The sequence below is a fragment of the Dendrobates tinctorius genome, unplaced genomic scaffold, assembly GCF_039654945.1.
Source record: "Dendrobates tinctorius isolate UK_male_01 unplaced genomic scaffold, ASM3965494v1 ptg000270l, whole genome shotgun sequence".
Classification (NCBI taxonomy): domain Eukaryota; kingdom Metazoa; phylum Chordata; class Amphibia; order Anura; family Dendrobatidae; genus Dendrobates; species Dendrobates tinctorius.
The window spans coordinates 11,122,236-11,138,209 of NW_027361937.1; the positions used below are offsets into that span (position 1 = coordinate 11,122,236).

Genomic DNA, 15,974 nt, shown 5'->3' on the forward strand with positions numbered 1-15,974 from the left:
GGCTCAGTGAGCAAGTGCAGTGCGGTGTTCCTGACACCAGATTTGTGCTTTGCCATAATTCTGTCTCTGAGTTTTTGGCCAGTTCCTTTGACCTCATGATTCTCATTTGGTCTGACATGCACTGTGAGCTGTGTGGTCTTATATAGACAGGTGTGTGCCTTTACAAATAAAGTCCTATCGGTTTAATTAAACACAGCTGAACTCCAATGAAGGAGTAGAACCATCTCAAGGAGGATCACAAGGAAATGGACAGCAAGTGACTTAAATATGAGTGTCTGAGCAAAGGGTCTGAATACTTATGACAATGTGATATTTCAGTTTATCTTTAATAAATTTTCAAAAACGTCTACATTTCTGTTTTTTTCCCAGTCAAGATGGGGTGCAGAATGTACATTAATGAGAAACAAAATGAACTTTTTTGAATTTACAAAATGGCTGCAATGAAACAAAGAGAAAAATTTAAAGGGGTTTGAATACTTTCCGTACTCACTGTAGCACATATATGGTGGAGGGTGTGTTAGAATTGCACTTTGATGTTGGTATGAGGATTTTTAAAAGAACCCCCTCCCTTCCCCCAAAAAAAGCAGATTGTTCCCAGAAGGGGTTTCTGCTTAAAACAACTTGATGTTTTTGAGGCATTCACAAACCACATGTGCACATAGCTGACCATTGCCACACACAGATGAATGCTCCAAAGACAACAAATCTCGCAAAAAAAAAAACAACCTTATAGACAATGTTGAGGGAGAGTCAAAACCCCCGCATACTCAGGAGATTAACATCTGGGGCCATTAAGAAACAGAAGAGGATTTCTCAAGGTGTAATATACTGTATACCCTTGGACAATGTTTAAGTAGTTCAGGCTTTTTATCCTTCATGTTAGCACCAAGTGTGTGAGTAAAGCCCCCATTACACACTGCGATAATGCTAGCAATATCGCTGTAAAGTCACCGATTTTGTGACGTTGCAGCGATATTGCTAGCGATATCGCTGCATGTGATACTTACCTCCGACCGGCTCCCCCACTGGTTATCGCTGATCGCGCGAGAAGCTCCTGGATCATTTCTCGTCGTCAGCTTCCTGCTGGGCTTCCTATGGCGCCGACGAGCGAAGCGTAGACGCGGGCGGGAGGACGTCAGGATCGCCGCGTCTGACAGTCAAGTAGCGATCCCCGTCCCCAGCGATGTCGCTGGTGAGATCTGCCTGTGTAGCAGCTCACTAGCGACCACCTAGCGATGCACCAGCGATCCTGACAGCGTCATATCGCTGGTCGGGATCGCTGGTGCATCGCTAGGTGTAACGGTACCCTTAGTGTGGCTTTGTGTATATGTACACACTGCATCTATAACCAAGTCTCCCTGACTGCATCATATATGCATATGTTCTTTTATGTTTTTGATAGGTACCAGTAATTGGGCTGCGTGACAGATACTGGATAGCATGGCATACAAGCACTGGATCCTTCATACTGACATTGATGGTTATTGTTCAATGTATTCATGGAGGCTCACATGTACCCAAGGCGGTATGCCATCTTGTTAACCTCAACATGTTAATGTGACAGTTGTTCTCACTTACAGAGTCACAACTGCTATCCACAGAAACTTGATTTACATCAATGCACCAAGGAAACGTTACGTGAATACAGAAAACCCTCTTAGCTCGATATCCCAATGTAACAGACAACGAGCAGCGATTATTTATCTTTGTAAATCTCACAAAGCAACCATCTGCTCTCAGCAGCTTACACCCAGGCGCATCTCTCAAGGCCACCAGACCACTCGCCTCCTGATCTGTGAGCCTCCTGCGGTGTTAAACACATTGACCCCAACATGTCCGGATGGTAAAAAGCAAGTGTCAAACGTGTTACTCCGAGGCACAGAACAATGCAATCCAAGGAAAATAGAGAGCTCTCCAGCTCCAGTTTAAAGCAGCTCATTTATTGAAGCTCATTAAAATGAGAAATCCAGGAAGAAGTAACTTAGGCTACTTTCACACTTGCGTTTTTTTGCGCTGCGTGCGCAGTGCAAACGCGCATAAAAAATGCATCATGTGTTTTTTTGCAAAAAACACATGCGTTTTTTTTTCTTGCGCTGACGTGCGCATGACCATGCACACGTCAGCGCTCCCATAGACTTTAATGTGTTTTGGGTGAATTTTGTGCGCATTGCGTGCGCATGCGTTTTTTTTGAGACAGGTCGGACGCACAAAAAAAATGCCACAGGATGCATTTTGTGCGCCCGGGCGCACACTACAAAAAAACACATGTGCGTACAAACGCATGACAATGCGCACCCATGTTAAATATAGGGGGAATAAATGCATGAGCAAAAACGCAGCGCAAAAAACCCTAGTGTGAAAGTAGCCTTAGAAAGACGGACAATGCAGGTGAGCTAGCATCTCTAACTATAGAAAGAACAATGCAATGGCCGACATGTAGTCCTGGATATTGCTATCCCAGCAGAGGTACAAAATGGATTACATCTGAATGGTGGGTGCATTTCTGGATGTCAATTATCTTTTATGCTGGAGGCAAAAGGATAGGAAGAGTAATCTGCTGACAATGCCAGGCCCCTAACCAAATACATAGAAAACAACCCTTTACTGCACAATGAGGATGTACAGTGCCTTGCAAAAGTATTCGGCTCCCTGGAACTTTTCAACCTTTTCCCACATATCATGCTTCAAAACATAAAGATACCAAATGTAAATTTTTGGTGAAGAATCAACAACAAGTGGGACACAATTGTGAAGTTGAACGAAATTTATTGGTTATTTTACATTTTTGAGGAAATGCAAAAACTGAAAAGTGGGGCGTGCAATATTATTCAGCCCCTTTACTTTCAGTGCAGCAAACTCACTCGAGAAGTTCATTGTGGATCTCTGAATGATCCAATGTTGTCCTAAATGACTAATGATGATAAATATAATCCACCTGTGTGTAATCAAGTCTCTGTATAAATGCACCTGCTGTGTGATAGTCTCAGGGTTCTGTATGAAGCACAGAGCGCATCATGAAGACCAAGGAACACAACAGGCAGGTCCATGATACTGTTGTGGAGAAGTTTAAATCCGGATTTGGATGCAAAATGATTTCCAAAACTTTAAACATCCCAAGGAGCACTGTGCAAGCGATCATATTGAAATGGAAGGACTATCATTCCACTGCAAATCTACCAAGACCCGGCCGTCCCTCTAAACTTTCAGCTCAAACAAGGAGAAGATTGATCAAGGATGCAGCCAAGAGGCCCATGATCACTCTGGATGAACTGCAGAGATCTACAGCTGAGGTGGGACAGTCTGTCCATAGGACAACAATCAGTCGTACACTGCACAAATCTGGCCTTTATGGAAGAGTGGCAAGAAGAAAGCCATTTCTCAAAGATATCCATAGAAAGTGTTGTTCAAAGTTTGCAACAAGCCACCTGGGAGACACACCAAACATGTGGAAGAAGGTGCTCTGGTCAGATGAAACCAAAATCGAACTTTTTGGCAACAATGCCAAACAATATGTCTGGCGTAAAGACAACACAGCTCATCACGCTGAACACACCATTCCCCACTGCCAAACATGGTGGTGGCAGCATCACGGTTTGGGCGTGCTTTTCTTCAGCAGGGACAGGGAAGATGGTTAAAATTGATGGGAAGATGGATGGAGCCAAATACAGGACCATCCTTGAAGAAAACCTGTTGGAGTCTGAAAAATACCTGAGACTGGGACGGAGATTTGTCTTCCAACAAGACAATGATCCCAAACATAAAGCAAAATCTATAATGGAATGGTTCACAAATAAATGTATCTAGGTGTTAGAATGGCCAAGTCAAAGTCCAAACCTGAATCCAATCGAGAATCTGTGGAAAGAGCTGAAAACTTCTGTTCACAAACGATCCCCATCAAACCTCACTGAGCTCGAGCTGTTTGCGAAGGAAGAATGGGCAAGAATTTCAGTCTCTCAATGTACACAACTGATAGAGACATACCCCAAGCGACTTGCAGCTGTAATCGCAGCAAAAGGTGGCGCAACAAAGTATTAAGTTAAAGGGGCCAAATAATATTGCACGCCCCACTTTTCAGTTTTTGAATTTCCACAAAAATTTAAAATAACCAATAAATTTTGTTCAACTTCACAATTGTGTCCCACTTGTTGTTGATTCTTCACCAAAAATTTACAATTGGTATCTTTATGTTTGAAGCGTGATATGTGGGAAAAGGTTGAAACGTTCCAGGGGGCCAAATACTTTTGCAAGGCACTGTATAGAGCCATTTTATCAATTATAAAGCAGAACCAAGTTAAAACACACATAGGTGCTTCTCACAAAATTAGAATATCAAAAAGTTAATTTCAGTTTTTCAATACAAAAAGTGAAACTCATATAGTCATTACAAACAAAGTGATGTATTTCAAGTGTTTATTTCTGTTAATGTTGATTATTATGGCTTACAGCCAATGAAAACCCAAAAGTCATTATCTCAGGAAATTGGAATAACAAAAAACACCTGCAAAGGCTTCCTATGTGCTTTAAAAGGTCCCTTAGGCTGTTTCAGTAGGCTCCACAATCATGGGGAAGACTGCTGACTTAACAGATGTCCAGAAGGCAGTCACTGACACACTCCATAAGGAGGGTAAACCACAAAAGGTCATTGCTAAAGAAGCTGGATGCTTACAGAGTGCTGTATCCAAACATATTAATGTTGAGTGGAAGGAAAAAGTGTGGTAGCAAAAGGTTCACAATCAACCAGGATAACCACAGCCTTGAAAGGATTGTTAAGAAAAGGCCATTCAAAAATTATGGAAAGATTCACAAGGAGTGGACTGCTGCTGGTGTCACTCATGACCACTAGACAACGCCAGAAGCGTTTTACCTGGGCCAAGGAGAAAAAGAACTGGACTGCTGCTCAGTGGTCCAAGGTGTTGTTTTCAGATGAAAGTACATTTTGCATTTCATTTGGAAATCAAGGTCCAAGAGTCTGGAGGAAGAGTGGAGAGGCACACAATTCAAGCTGCTTGAGGTCTAGTGTGAAGTATCCACAATCATTGATGGTTTGGGGAGCCATGTCATCTGCTGGTGTAGGTGCACTGTGTTTTATCAAGACCAAAGTCAGCGCAGCCATCTTCCTGGAAATTTTAGAGCACTTCATGTTTCCCTCTGCCTACAAGCTTTTAGGAAATGGAAATATCATTCTCCAGCAGAACTTGGCACCTGTCCACACTGCCACTGTAGTGATTGCAATTGCATTATAAATAAGGTTCTGTTTGATTCTTGGTTACTTCCCCTGACGAAGCTGCAGTGGGCCGCGACACGTGTTGGGCACTGTGGGCAGAGTGCAATTCCCCTGGGTAATTATAATGTAACTTATCCATTTTTCTTAATATGACTTGCATGAGAAAAAAGAACTTTTTTTCTGATGATCACAGGATTGTTCTTACTTGGCCTTTTGGCTGTTTTTTTCAATCATTTCATATACACCATTGGCATATGTGATTCATCTATGAAAAATGTAAATGTTTGGAGATATATATTCTGTGATCTATTTAGATATATGTATTGATCTGTTTAATTCATTATTTAAGTAGGCCGTTTAGTCTTTCTAAAATTTATATATATTTCTCCTGCAAGTCTTTGATACAATTTTTATTATTTTTTTAGAGTATCACTTTGGTATCATTCTTTGTGCTTTGGGGAATATATATTATAGTTGGGATATACATATATATTATATATGCAGCTAATTGATAGAATATATTTGCATATTTTGGAATCCAACATTTAACTCTATATATTCGCCTGCCCACATTCCTCTTCACTTGTTTTTAATGGTATTTTAACTTGCACTTTTGTCTGTCTGGCATTTGTATGTCCAATAAAGCCCTTTCTATTTATGACATCTGCTGTGAGTGTGCACTTTTTCTGCGCTTCTTTCTTTCTTTACACACACTGCCAAAAGTACCAATACCTGGTATAAAAACAACCGTATCACTGTGTTTGATTGGCCAGCAAACTCGCCTGACCTTAACCCCATAGAGAATCTATGGGGTATTGTCAAGCGGAAGATGAGAGACACCAGACCCAACAATGCAGACGAGCTGAAGGCTGCTATCAAAGCAACCTGGGCTTCTATAACACCTCAGCAGTGTCACAGGCTGATCACCTCCATGCCACGCTGCATTGATGCAGTAATTGATGTAAAAGGAGCCCCGACCAAGTATTTAGTGCATTTATTGAACATACATTTCAGTAGGCCAACATTTCGGATTTTAAAATCATTTTTCAAGCTGGTGTTATAAAGTATTCTAATTTACTGAGATAATGACTATTGGGTTTTTATTGGCTGTAAGCCATAATGATCATTAACAGAAATAAACACTTGAAATAGATCACTCTGTTTGTAATGACTCCATATAATATATGACTTTCACTTTTTGTGTTGAGAAACTGAAATAAATTAACTTTTTGAGGATATTCTAATTTTGTGAGGAGCACCTGTATTATATATATTGTTTATTTTAATGGCTTCGCTTTTTCGGCCAAAATTTTAGTGGAGTCAGAGTTGGTATAAAATGAACCGACTTCGCCAATGTAATATTTTGGGTCCAATAGTTCAAGGCAGTATGTGCTGAATATTTTTTTCATAAAAATTCGGGAAAGCTGTGAAATGTTCTATAAATCTGTTTTATTCTTGATCGAATGATCTAGGCTTTTAGTTAAAATGACTCTGTGCTGAACTTAATGTACATGCTCAGCAGTGAATCTCCTCCTTCATTCTTGTGGAGTCGCAGTGCGGGAAATTGAGGAGTTGGGAGATTTGGCTTACGACTCCACAGCGCTGATCGCTATTGTACATTATACCACCCCATCCTAGGAGCAGGACTAATGGGTATTTTCACATGAAGGCCTCTTCATGATGTTGTCCACGTGGTCTCTAGATCAATCTCCGGCTATTGTTGCGTCCAAGACAAAAAGCTGTACTCATCCCTGCAGAAGACAGGGCTCCATTCCAATCTTGCTCTGCACAATAAAAACCTTTGAGAGCCCTGACCTATAGTTGCTCATATCAAGCAAACGACTTCGGATGATTTGCTTAGACACCAATTGACTCCTAGGCTTGGTACGTGAAATGTTAGTTTACTTGCTATAAAATGGAACCGTGGAATGGCCAATTCTTCAGAGTGTCCCAGGAGCCATTTTACAAAACAACAATGCCAGGCCACATGTTGCTTGTGCTACAATGAACATCCCGCGTAGCATAAATGTGCTACTATGGCCGGCTGCAGCGTCTCAGGACTTGTGTCCGATTGAGCACGTCCTAGGTCAGCAATTGCAAAGGGAGCTGCCAGCAGCGGACCTTGATGATTTGTGTGCTCAAGTGCTTTCAATGTGGAAGAACGCTGTGGATTGGACGCTGCATACAGCCACAGTGTCCAATCTGCAGCGGCCAGATATTACAGCATAGTGGATGGGATTTTAAGAAATCCCATGTCCACTATGCGTCCAGGGACACCCATGGCGTCCCTGCATAATCGGACATGTGCTGCGTCTTTCTAGACCGCAGCATGTCTATTTATCTTGCGGAGATGCTGTCTCCGCAAGATAAATATTACAGTCTATGTTCAGTGAACACATGCGGAATCCCCGCACGTACTAAAGCCGGCAACACTGCGTTCAAAGTGCTGCAAATACTGACTGTGGAGACAGTACCCTAAGGCAGGGTTCCCCAACACCAGTCCTCAAGGCCCACCAACAGATCATGTTTTCAGGATTTCCTTTGTATTGCACAGGTGAAGCAATTATCACCTGAGCAACACTAAGGAAATCCTGAAAACATGACCTGTTGGTGGGCCTTGAGGACTGGAGTTGGGGAACCCTGCCCTAAGGCACACAAATACACATGAAAAACCCAGCAAAAAACACTAACAAAAATGTAAATTCAATAATAATTCAGGTCCTACAGGTCTAATAACAGCCATAGTAATATTTCAAGGGTATTTTCCAACAGGAATTTTCTACTGTAGAGCTCTACAAACAGAAAATCTGCAACGGCAAAATACTTTGCAATTACAACTTCACAGAGTAGGTGGTGTCCCTGATCGTTAGGGCCGCCGCCGATCAGGGGAATTACTGTGTTCTGTTCTATATACAATCTATGGGACTAAAAACAGCCAAGCTCTGTACGCAGTCGCTGTCTATAGGATGTATGGAGATATTTAAGTCAAATGTGAATTTTGATTTGGTCAGAAAACAGCTTAGAAGAGGATTCAGGATAAGAGACACAAGTATTACAAATCCTGCAGCCAGAATGTGCTTACTGATGGATTGGATTGTAAATATACTCTGCTATGTACTGGGTTACATAAAGGCTGCAGAAGCAAAATGCTCCATAAGGTTTAATGAAACTATTGGGAAAAATACTTTATAGCAAAAATATACTTGTCTCCCAAAAGGAATCCATATCACTTAAGCAAGTTCCTATACAATAATATTCCTATCAGAAAAAGTTCCCTTCAAAAGTCAAGAGTGTCCCAATGAGCTGTAGATTGAGTTGCAAGTTAGTACAAGATCAACTTAAAAAAACAAAAACAAAAAAAAAACACACGAGACACAAACTACACAGCACTTTAGGCAGTGTCTTTTTTACACTCCATTTTGCAGTGTTCTTAAACATACATTGCAGACATTTTCCAAAATATATCTCAGGAATTAAAAGAAAATTTTAAAAAACTGTAACAAATATGAACAGATTCAATAGAGCAGAAAAGAACACTCGCTTGGCCTCTGCTGGGTGAATAGGAACATAGGAGCAGGTTTGAGGCATGCCTGGCATACGGTACAGGATAACAGTGAAGAACTGTGTGAATACACCCTAAGGTTTCAGCCTCAGGATACCTTATTGCATAATGTATCAATGTAAGACAGGTTTTCAGACAGAAGGTGTCACTTTCTGCAGCAATGCCATTGGGAGAAATCAAAGTGTCCTGTTTATGTGAGTAGAGTACAGACGGTTTTGTGCTATGCAATGTTAGCAGTGGCTGTAAATACTTCCACATCGGGAACTGCGCTCGCTTGGTTTTCCTTGTTGCAATTTGTAGAACTACACCAATATGCTTTGACTGATACAAAGAAAAGTTTGGAAATGTCAAACTTTTAGGGTGCGTTATGGCTAAATGGGTTAATAAGGGTTATTCTTATGATAGTAGCGTGTAGAAGAGGATCCAGCTTCACGGACTAAAAACATTATTTATTGATGAATTAAATCAATTACAAAAGTGAGGGCTAAAATATATGACGATCTACATGTTTCAGTGTTTACCCATCAGAAAAGCACTGCTGTCACTATGGTACGATTAAATAGTCTGTCATTCCGGAACTTACCATAGAGGCAGCAGCGCCATCATGATTCAGGGGTTATCCATTCTTAAACGTGTAGATTGCCAGATCATAGAGTACCTACCGTACTTTTGGAATTTATTTCATTCACCAATAAAGAAAGTTTTTAGCCCATAAAGCTGGATCCTTCTCATCATGCTATTATTTGACTACATTCAAGCAAAAACACCTTCGGTCCCCCGGACTATGAGGAGTACTAAAGACGGTGAGCTGGACTTTTTTCTTTGTTATTCTTATTCTGCACACCAAATCTTACTACTATAAAACATAGTTTATACTACCACCCTAGCTTCCTAAAATGGCAACGATATAAATTGCTAAACATGTCTTGAGATCTCTGGCGGCTCGCTACACTTGGCTTTCTTCCATACTGAGAACATGGTGCATTTTTTGAAAGTGTTCTTTGTGTATTTCTAAACTCGGGCAGTTCTGCATACTTAAACGAGAACCGCTGGAGAGAACTTCCAGCTGCTTATGATCTAATCCTTCACCCCCCACCTTCCCTCCAGTACATCCAGCCAAAGAGCTAGGGATTGCTGTAAGCACGACTCTGAAAGAAACACCATGTGACTGTAGAAAATGGAATACTTACAGGACAGAATCCTTCTGGGCATGTGATCTGAGAGTGATCCTTTGTGTCTTCCCCATCTCCCACCAAGTTATTGCGAGCAGACAGAGCAGTAAGATCTGACTAAGGGCTCGCTCTCATTTACGAATAAATCGGACGAATGCATTCCAATTAAAAATCAGATTACATTTGTATCAAATTTAATCTTATGCTTATGTACCAAGTGGCTTTTTTTTCCTGCTCCGATTGGAGAAAAAAAGGCAGCATGCTGCATTTGCATGCGAATTCGGATCGCACACACCCATATAAGTCTATGGGTGCATGTGAATAATCGCACTATACTCGGATATCACCCAAGTGCAGTGCGATTTCCCGCTGATGCCAGCAATGGAGGAGATGGAGAAGTTAATTTCTCAGTCTCCTCCGCAGCTGTGCTCAGATTCTCTGATGTGAGACAGTGCCCTGACACTCGGCTCATGCTCACAGCAGAGCTGTGGCCGAGTGTCATTAAAGGCCCCGTCACACACAGCGATATCGCCAGCGAGATCGCTGATTTTGTGAGGCCACAGTGATCTCGCCAGCGATATCTGTGTGTGTGACATCCATCAGCGACCGGCCCCCCTGCCGGGTATCGCTGATCGTGCTCGAACATCCTGGGCCGTTTTTTGATCGTTGGGTCTCCCGCTGGCCAGCGCGCATCGCTGCGTGTGGCAGCGGGAGACCAACGATCACCGACGCTGGTTTCCAAGGTAAACAGTGGGTAACCAATAGCCGCGCGGCTCTTAGATACCCGCTGTTTACATTGGAAACCAGCTTGCTCGCTGGTCCTGATCGCTGGAGGGGCTGTCTATGTGACAGCTCACCAGCGATCAGCCTAACAATGTCCCAGCGATCCCATCCATGTCGGATTGTTGGTGGGATCGCTAGGACATCGTTATGTGTAACGGGGCCTTAACATATATCCCATGCATTAGTTATACACTAATGTGACTCCAGCCTTAGGGGAAGTTAGTAGTAATGATAATCCCAAGTATTCCAAAACTGCATTAAAAAAAAAAAAAAAAAAAAAAAAAAAAAAAAAAAAGAGAGATTGCTACACTCTTCCTAACATGTCACGGTTAGTAGATCATTATATTACCCAAAATATAACTTTTAGGGTATGTGCCCACGTAGCGTTTTTCATGCAGAATATTCCTGAGCGGAAACGCACACCCTCTTCCTGGGAAAACGCATGCGTTTTATGAAGCGGTTTTTGACGCTTTTGTTAAGCGTTTTAGCATGCGTTTTCCTATGTGTTTTTGCAATACAACTGAATGTATGCGGAAACGCACGCGTTTCCGCAAAATTAAATGAACATGCTGCGATTTTTTCCACTTAGCGTTTCCGCAGCGGAAAAAAACGCACCATTAGAACAACATGTGTGGATTCCATTATGTTTCCATGGGATGCTTTTCTTAAGCGTTTCCGCAGCAGAAATGCGCGTCTAAAAGCGCTGCGGAAACGCTTAAAAAACGCAACGTGGGCACACAGCCTTAAAATAAGGGATTCCTCCATTATTCTTTCGGTAAATGTAAGAAACAAAACTGACAGCTAGGAGTCAATTTCTCCTTGTGTTTATCCCTTCACCGTCTTACACTAGAAGCACAGATTTGACAATGTCAGAAGCTTTGGGCAAATGCTCAAGATGGTAATGGCTAGTTGACAAAGTTTACACTAGTTTCCACAGCGTATAACAAAAGAAAAACACTAGCCATTAATTATTTACCCATGATGATCCTGATCTAACCTTCCACTAGTGCTGCCTGTCTTTGTTCACAGCGGTTGCAGGCAGTCATCATGGCTCCCAGTGTAGAGTGGTAATGTAGTATGGTAGGCGACTGCATAAGGGCCCCGTCACACATAGCGTCGCACCAGCGATCCCGACAACGATATGAACTTGTCAGGATCGCTGGTGTGTCGCTACATGATTGCTGGTGAGCTACCAAACAGCCAGCTTCACCAGCGATCAGCAACAGCGACAATTGGGTAACAAGCGACGCACGTCGCTTTCTAAGCAGCGCGCGGCACTTAGAAACCCGATGTGTACCTTGGTTACCAGCTCCCTGCACTAGCGCGCTGGTAACTAAGGTACACATCGTGTTTCTAAGCGCTGCGCGCCGCTTAGAAACCCGATATGTACCTTAGTTACCAGCGCCAGCTGGCTGATCGCTGGTCTCCCCGCTTGTCACACGCAGCGATGTATGCTGGCCAACGAGAGACCAGCAATCAAAAAAATGTCCTGGCCATTCCAAGACGATCAGCGATACCCGGCAGGGGGGCCGGTCGCTGGTAAGTGTCACACACAGAGATCTCGCTGGTGAGATCGCTGTAGCGTCACAAAACTTGTGACAGCAGCGATATCGCTGACGGGGGCTTAAGCCACTAACTGGTAAAGACAGGGAGCAAGCATCAATGGAGGGTCTGTGATGGGTCAATTGGGGGGGGGGGGGTAGGGATAGGCAAGAAGCGCTTCTTTTCATTATCTTGGGAGCGGTCATTTAAAAAAAAAAGTTAAAACTCTTTTAAGATCAAATGGTCCAGAATTACAAAATGTGAGCATGTACTAAAATAGCTCTTTAAGGAGGATCTCGCAGCACTTCTAATATGTCTGAGACCTGTATATGTCATTAATAGAGATTAGAGCATGAGAATTTTTTTTTTTTTTCTTTTTACAATAATTGAATTCTGCTCAAGTTTTACAAATATCCACGTTCTCCAAAATACAGATTTTTCTGCATTATTTTAGGCAGCCAGCCAATTGCTGCTCACCTCTCCAGCCACTCACACTAGAATCCCTGGGCCAGGACTTCTGGCTTTTCCAAGGCCCAGGAAGGTTCAGTGCATATGCGTGTAAGATCTCAATAAACTTCATGACCATCTGTATGTTTGTGCAGGACCCTTACAGCGGGAGCGTCGTAAATTCAAAAGAAGCTACAAGGACTGGAGGGGTAACAGTGAGGAGCTGGAAGTGTTGTGTTTTTTAATATTTTTTAACATATAACATTTTGTAGGCTCAAGGGACTGGAGAGAACTTCCCAGGAAAAGCCGTGTAAACAGGCAAATTCAAATGCCACCAGAGACGCTCAGCTCTAGTAATGAGGCATTTCTTTTCTCCACTCTTATCTGGAATGAGATCTTTACCTCCTTGAATTTGTCCATCTCACTCTGCAATACTTGTTTGGCTAGGTCTGTTTCGATCAGTCGCTGACGCAGCTCCTCATTCTCCTCCTCCAGCTTAGTCCTCTTCTTCTCCACCGCTTCCAGCTCATTATGGAGACGAACAGAGACATCTTTGGCCACCTGATTAAAAAGATTGAGAATCAGTTAACAAGGAAGATACTGTGTTACAATACTGTATTAAAAGGGACACGGAAGAAGCCACAGCATGTTTATACACTGGTGTATATGTGTGGGGTTCATAGTAGCCAGATACCCCATCACCAAACTATGGATTAGAGGTCAATGCACAAGGTGGAACAACCACCACAGTCACACTTATATTTAGCCTTTACCCTTTAACCAGAGGGAAATCTTAAGTACTTTTTTCTCCATTTGCATATAACATGGGGTTGCATTAATGGCAAAGTTATGGACTAATATCCTATCGCTCGATGTGAACGCGTTGGATGAGGAGACAGTGCTGTAGCCAAGCCAACAATGGATATGCAAAATGCAGCTCATGTAATCACTTCCCCCAGAGTTGCCCTTGTCATTTTCCATGAGTCATCTCCTCATTTCCATCCTAAAAAGAGTGTATTCTTTGTTCATTGTTTTCTAGGGGGTTGGAAACAAGGAGGCATGCAAATACACAAACCTCATATCATAGGTAAATTAAAAGGATAACAAAAAATATGATAATGGAATCTATTTAATGTTTTTGCAAACTTCCAAATGCATGTATAATATACTGTAAAAGGTCAGAACCAGCCTCTACCTCATATCGTCAGCAGCCCATTCCTCAGGAATCCTACTGACACAGAGACACAGAGCAGAGAGTGCTGGGAGTACATTGTGGGCCTGGACAGTGCGAGGAATGCCATCACATAGCAGGAGGAGTACTGGGCTTTCCTGCTGGCGCTCAGCTCGTGGATGATGAAATAGACTGCAATCCCAGTTCTCCAGCTGTACAGCGATTGTCAAGAGATGTTCTTGCACACAGCTGGATTATAGACCTACACGTGCTTCCATCCATTATTGCCCCCTTCTCTATTTTACCAGTTTCTGGAAAAGCTGGGCCACAATCAATATAGCAACTGCAGAGATTGTCCAACCTTCCCATACTTTAGAATAGCAGACTACTTAGTTATGTAAGGATACATCCCCATGCCAGGACCGTGAAACATTACAGGGGTTCTAAAGTATAGGAAGTATGGGAAGTATCTGCAATTACGTTGTTGTGGCCCAGATTTCCAGAAACTGGTAACTTCCCTAAAATAAGAGAAGGGAGCAATCAATAAGTTCCTGTCAACCCTCCTACCTGTCCTAACAATGATAAAAGAAGGACGCTTCTGAGCATGTGCAGCAGGAAGCTCCACTGCTGTAGCCTGGAGATACTGTATGGCACATATTGACACGCTCTCCTGGTCTCAGCAGCACAGCTTTCCACTGCACATGCTCAACGGCACCAGATGGATTAACATACTAGGGCAGGTTTCTCTCAGTGGGCTTGGGGGGAGGAGACACACCTGCGAATATTCTCTCGTGCAAGAGAATCGGGCTGATTATACGAATGACATTCAGATCAAACTATCACAGTTTATCTGAATGTCACCTTAGGGTGTGTGCACACGCTGCGGCTCTGCTGCGGTTCCGCAGCAGTTTTGGCCCTGCGGGTCCGCAGCAGTTTTTGCTGCGGTGTACAGTACCATTATTCCCTATGGGAATAAAAAAAACGCAGTGCAGACGGTGCAGATTTTTCCACGCGGTTTTGAAACCGCAGAAAGAGTTGACATGTCAATTCTTTCTGCGGATTCCACTGTGGTTTGCCATCTCCTCTATTGAAGAGATGAACAACCGCAGGGCAAAACCGCAGAGCAATCCGCAGGTAAAACCGCAGATCTTTTGACCTGCAGATTTAGCTGCGGATTTTACAAAATCCGCGTGGCCAAATCCGCACTGCAATCCGCAGCGTGTGCACGTACCCTTAGTGTGATCCAATTCTCTTGCATGAAAAGAATCGACGCACAAGTGCAGAGAAGATGGAGAACAAAATTTCTCCACCGACTGTGCAAGTCCAAAGACTTGACTGGGTGAGTGTGATCCGATCATCGGATGATGCACTAGCAGCATGATGTAATTGTGTCCTCATGCTGAATCGGCATGAGGTGAAACAAAAATGCAGTTTTGCCCTGCATCATTGAATAACATTGATTCGAGTGCAATTGGAATTTTTATCGGCTTGCACTTGACCGATTTATTCGATCGTGTGAGCAAGTCCTATCAGTAACTGAGGACAGTGGCCACTGTAATGCGCTACGTCAATTACTTTCCTAGACAAAACAAAATTACATTTTCAAATTAAACAAATAACTTAGGAATTTATTCACAATGACTTTTTCCCACATCCCCAATTCCCAGAGAATTACTTTAAGGCTGTGTGCACACGTTGCATTTTTTTCACGTTTTCGCGGCGTTTCTCCGCAGCGAAAACGCAAAAAAAAAAAACGCATACCATGCAATCCTATGGGATTCCGCAATGCTGTCCTAGTTATGCAGATTTTACCGCTGCGGAATTGCATAGCGGAAAAATCCACAGCATGTCCATTCTTTTTGGGGAATCGCGGTGATTCCGCACCCATAGGATTGCATTGAAACGCTCACTTTACACATGTGGCTATGCCCACCATGTGTAAAGTGAGCGCTCAATGTGCGGATGGTACCCAGGGTCTGGAGGAGAGGAGACTGTCCTCCGGGCCCGTGTACCATAATCCTGTAAAAAATAGAATTAAAAAAAAAAAAAAAATTCGAGATATACTCACCCACT

General features: G+C 42.8%; 1 protein-coding gene across 3 annotated transcripts in view; it reads right to left on the minus strand.

Annotated features, from left to right (window-relative positions):
- Positions 1–15,974, minus strand: part of MTCL2 (microtubule crosslinking factor 2) — a 125,855-nt gene that overhangs the window by 83,345 nt on the left and 26,536 nt on the right. For all 3 annotated transcript variants that reach the window (XM_073559435.1, XM_073559436.1, XM_073559434.1), the window contains exon 3: positions 13,133–13,291. In XM_073559435.1, coding sequence (XP_073415536.1) covers positions 13,133–13,291 — 159 coding nt within the window. The remainder of the gene's footprint in view (positions 1–13,132; positions 13,292–15,974) is intronic.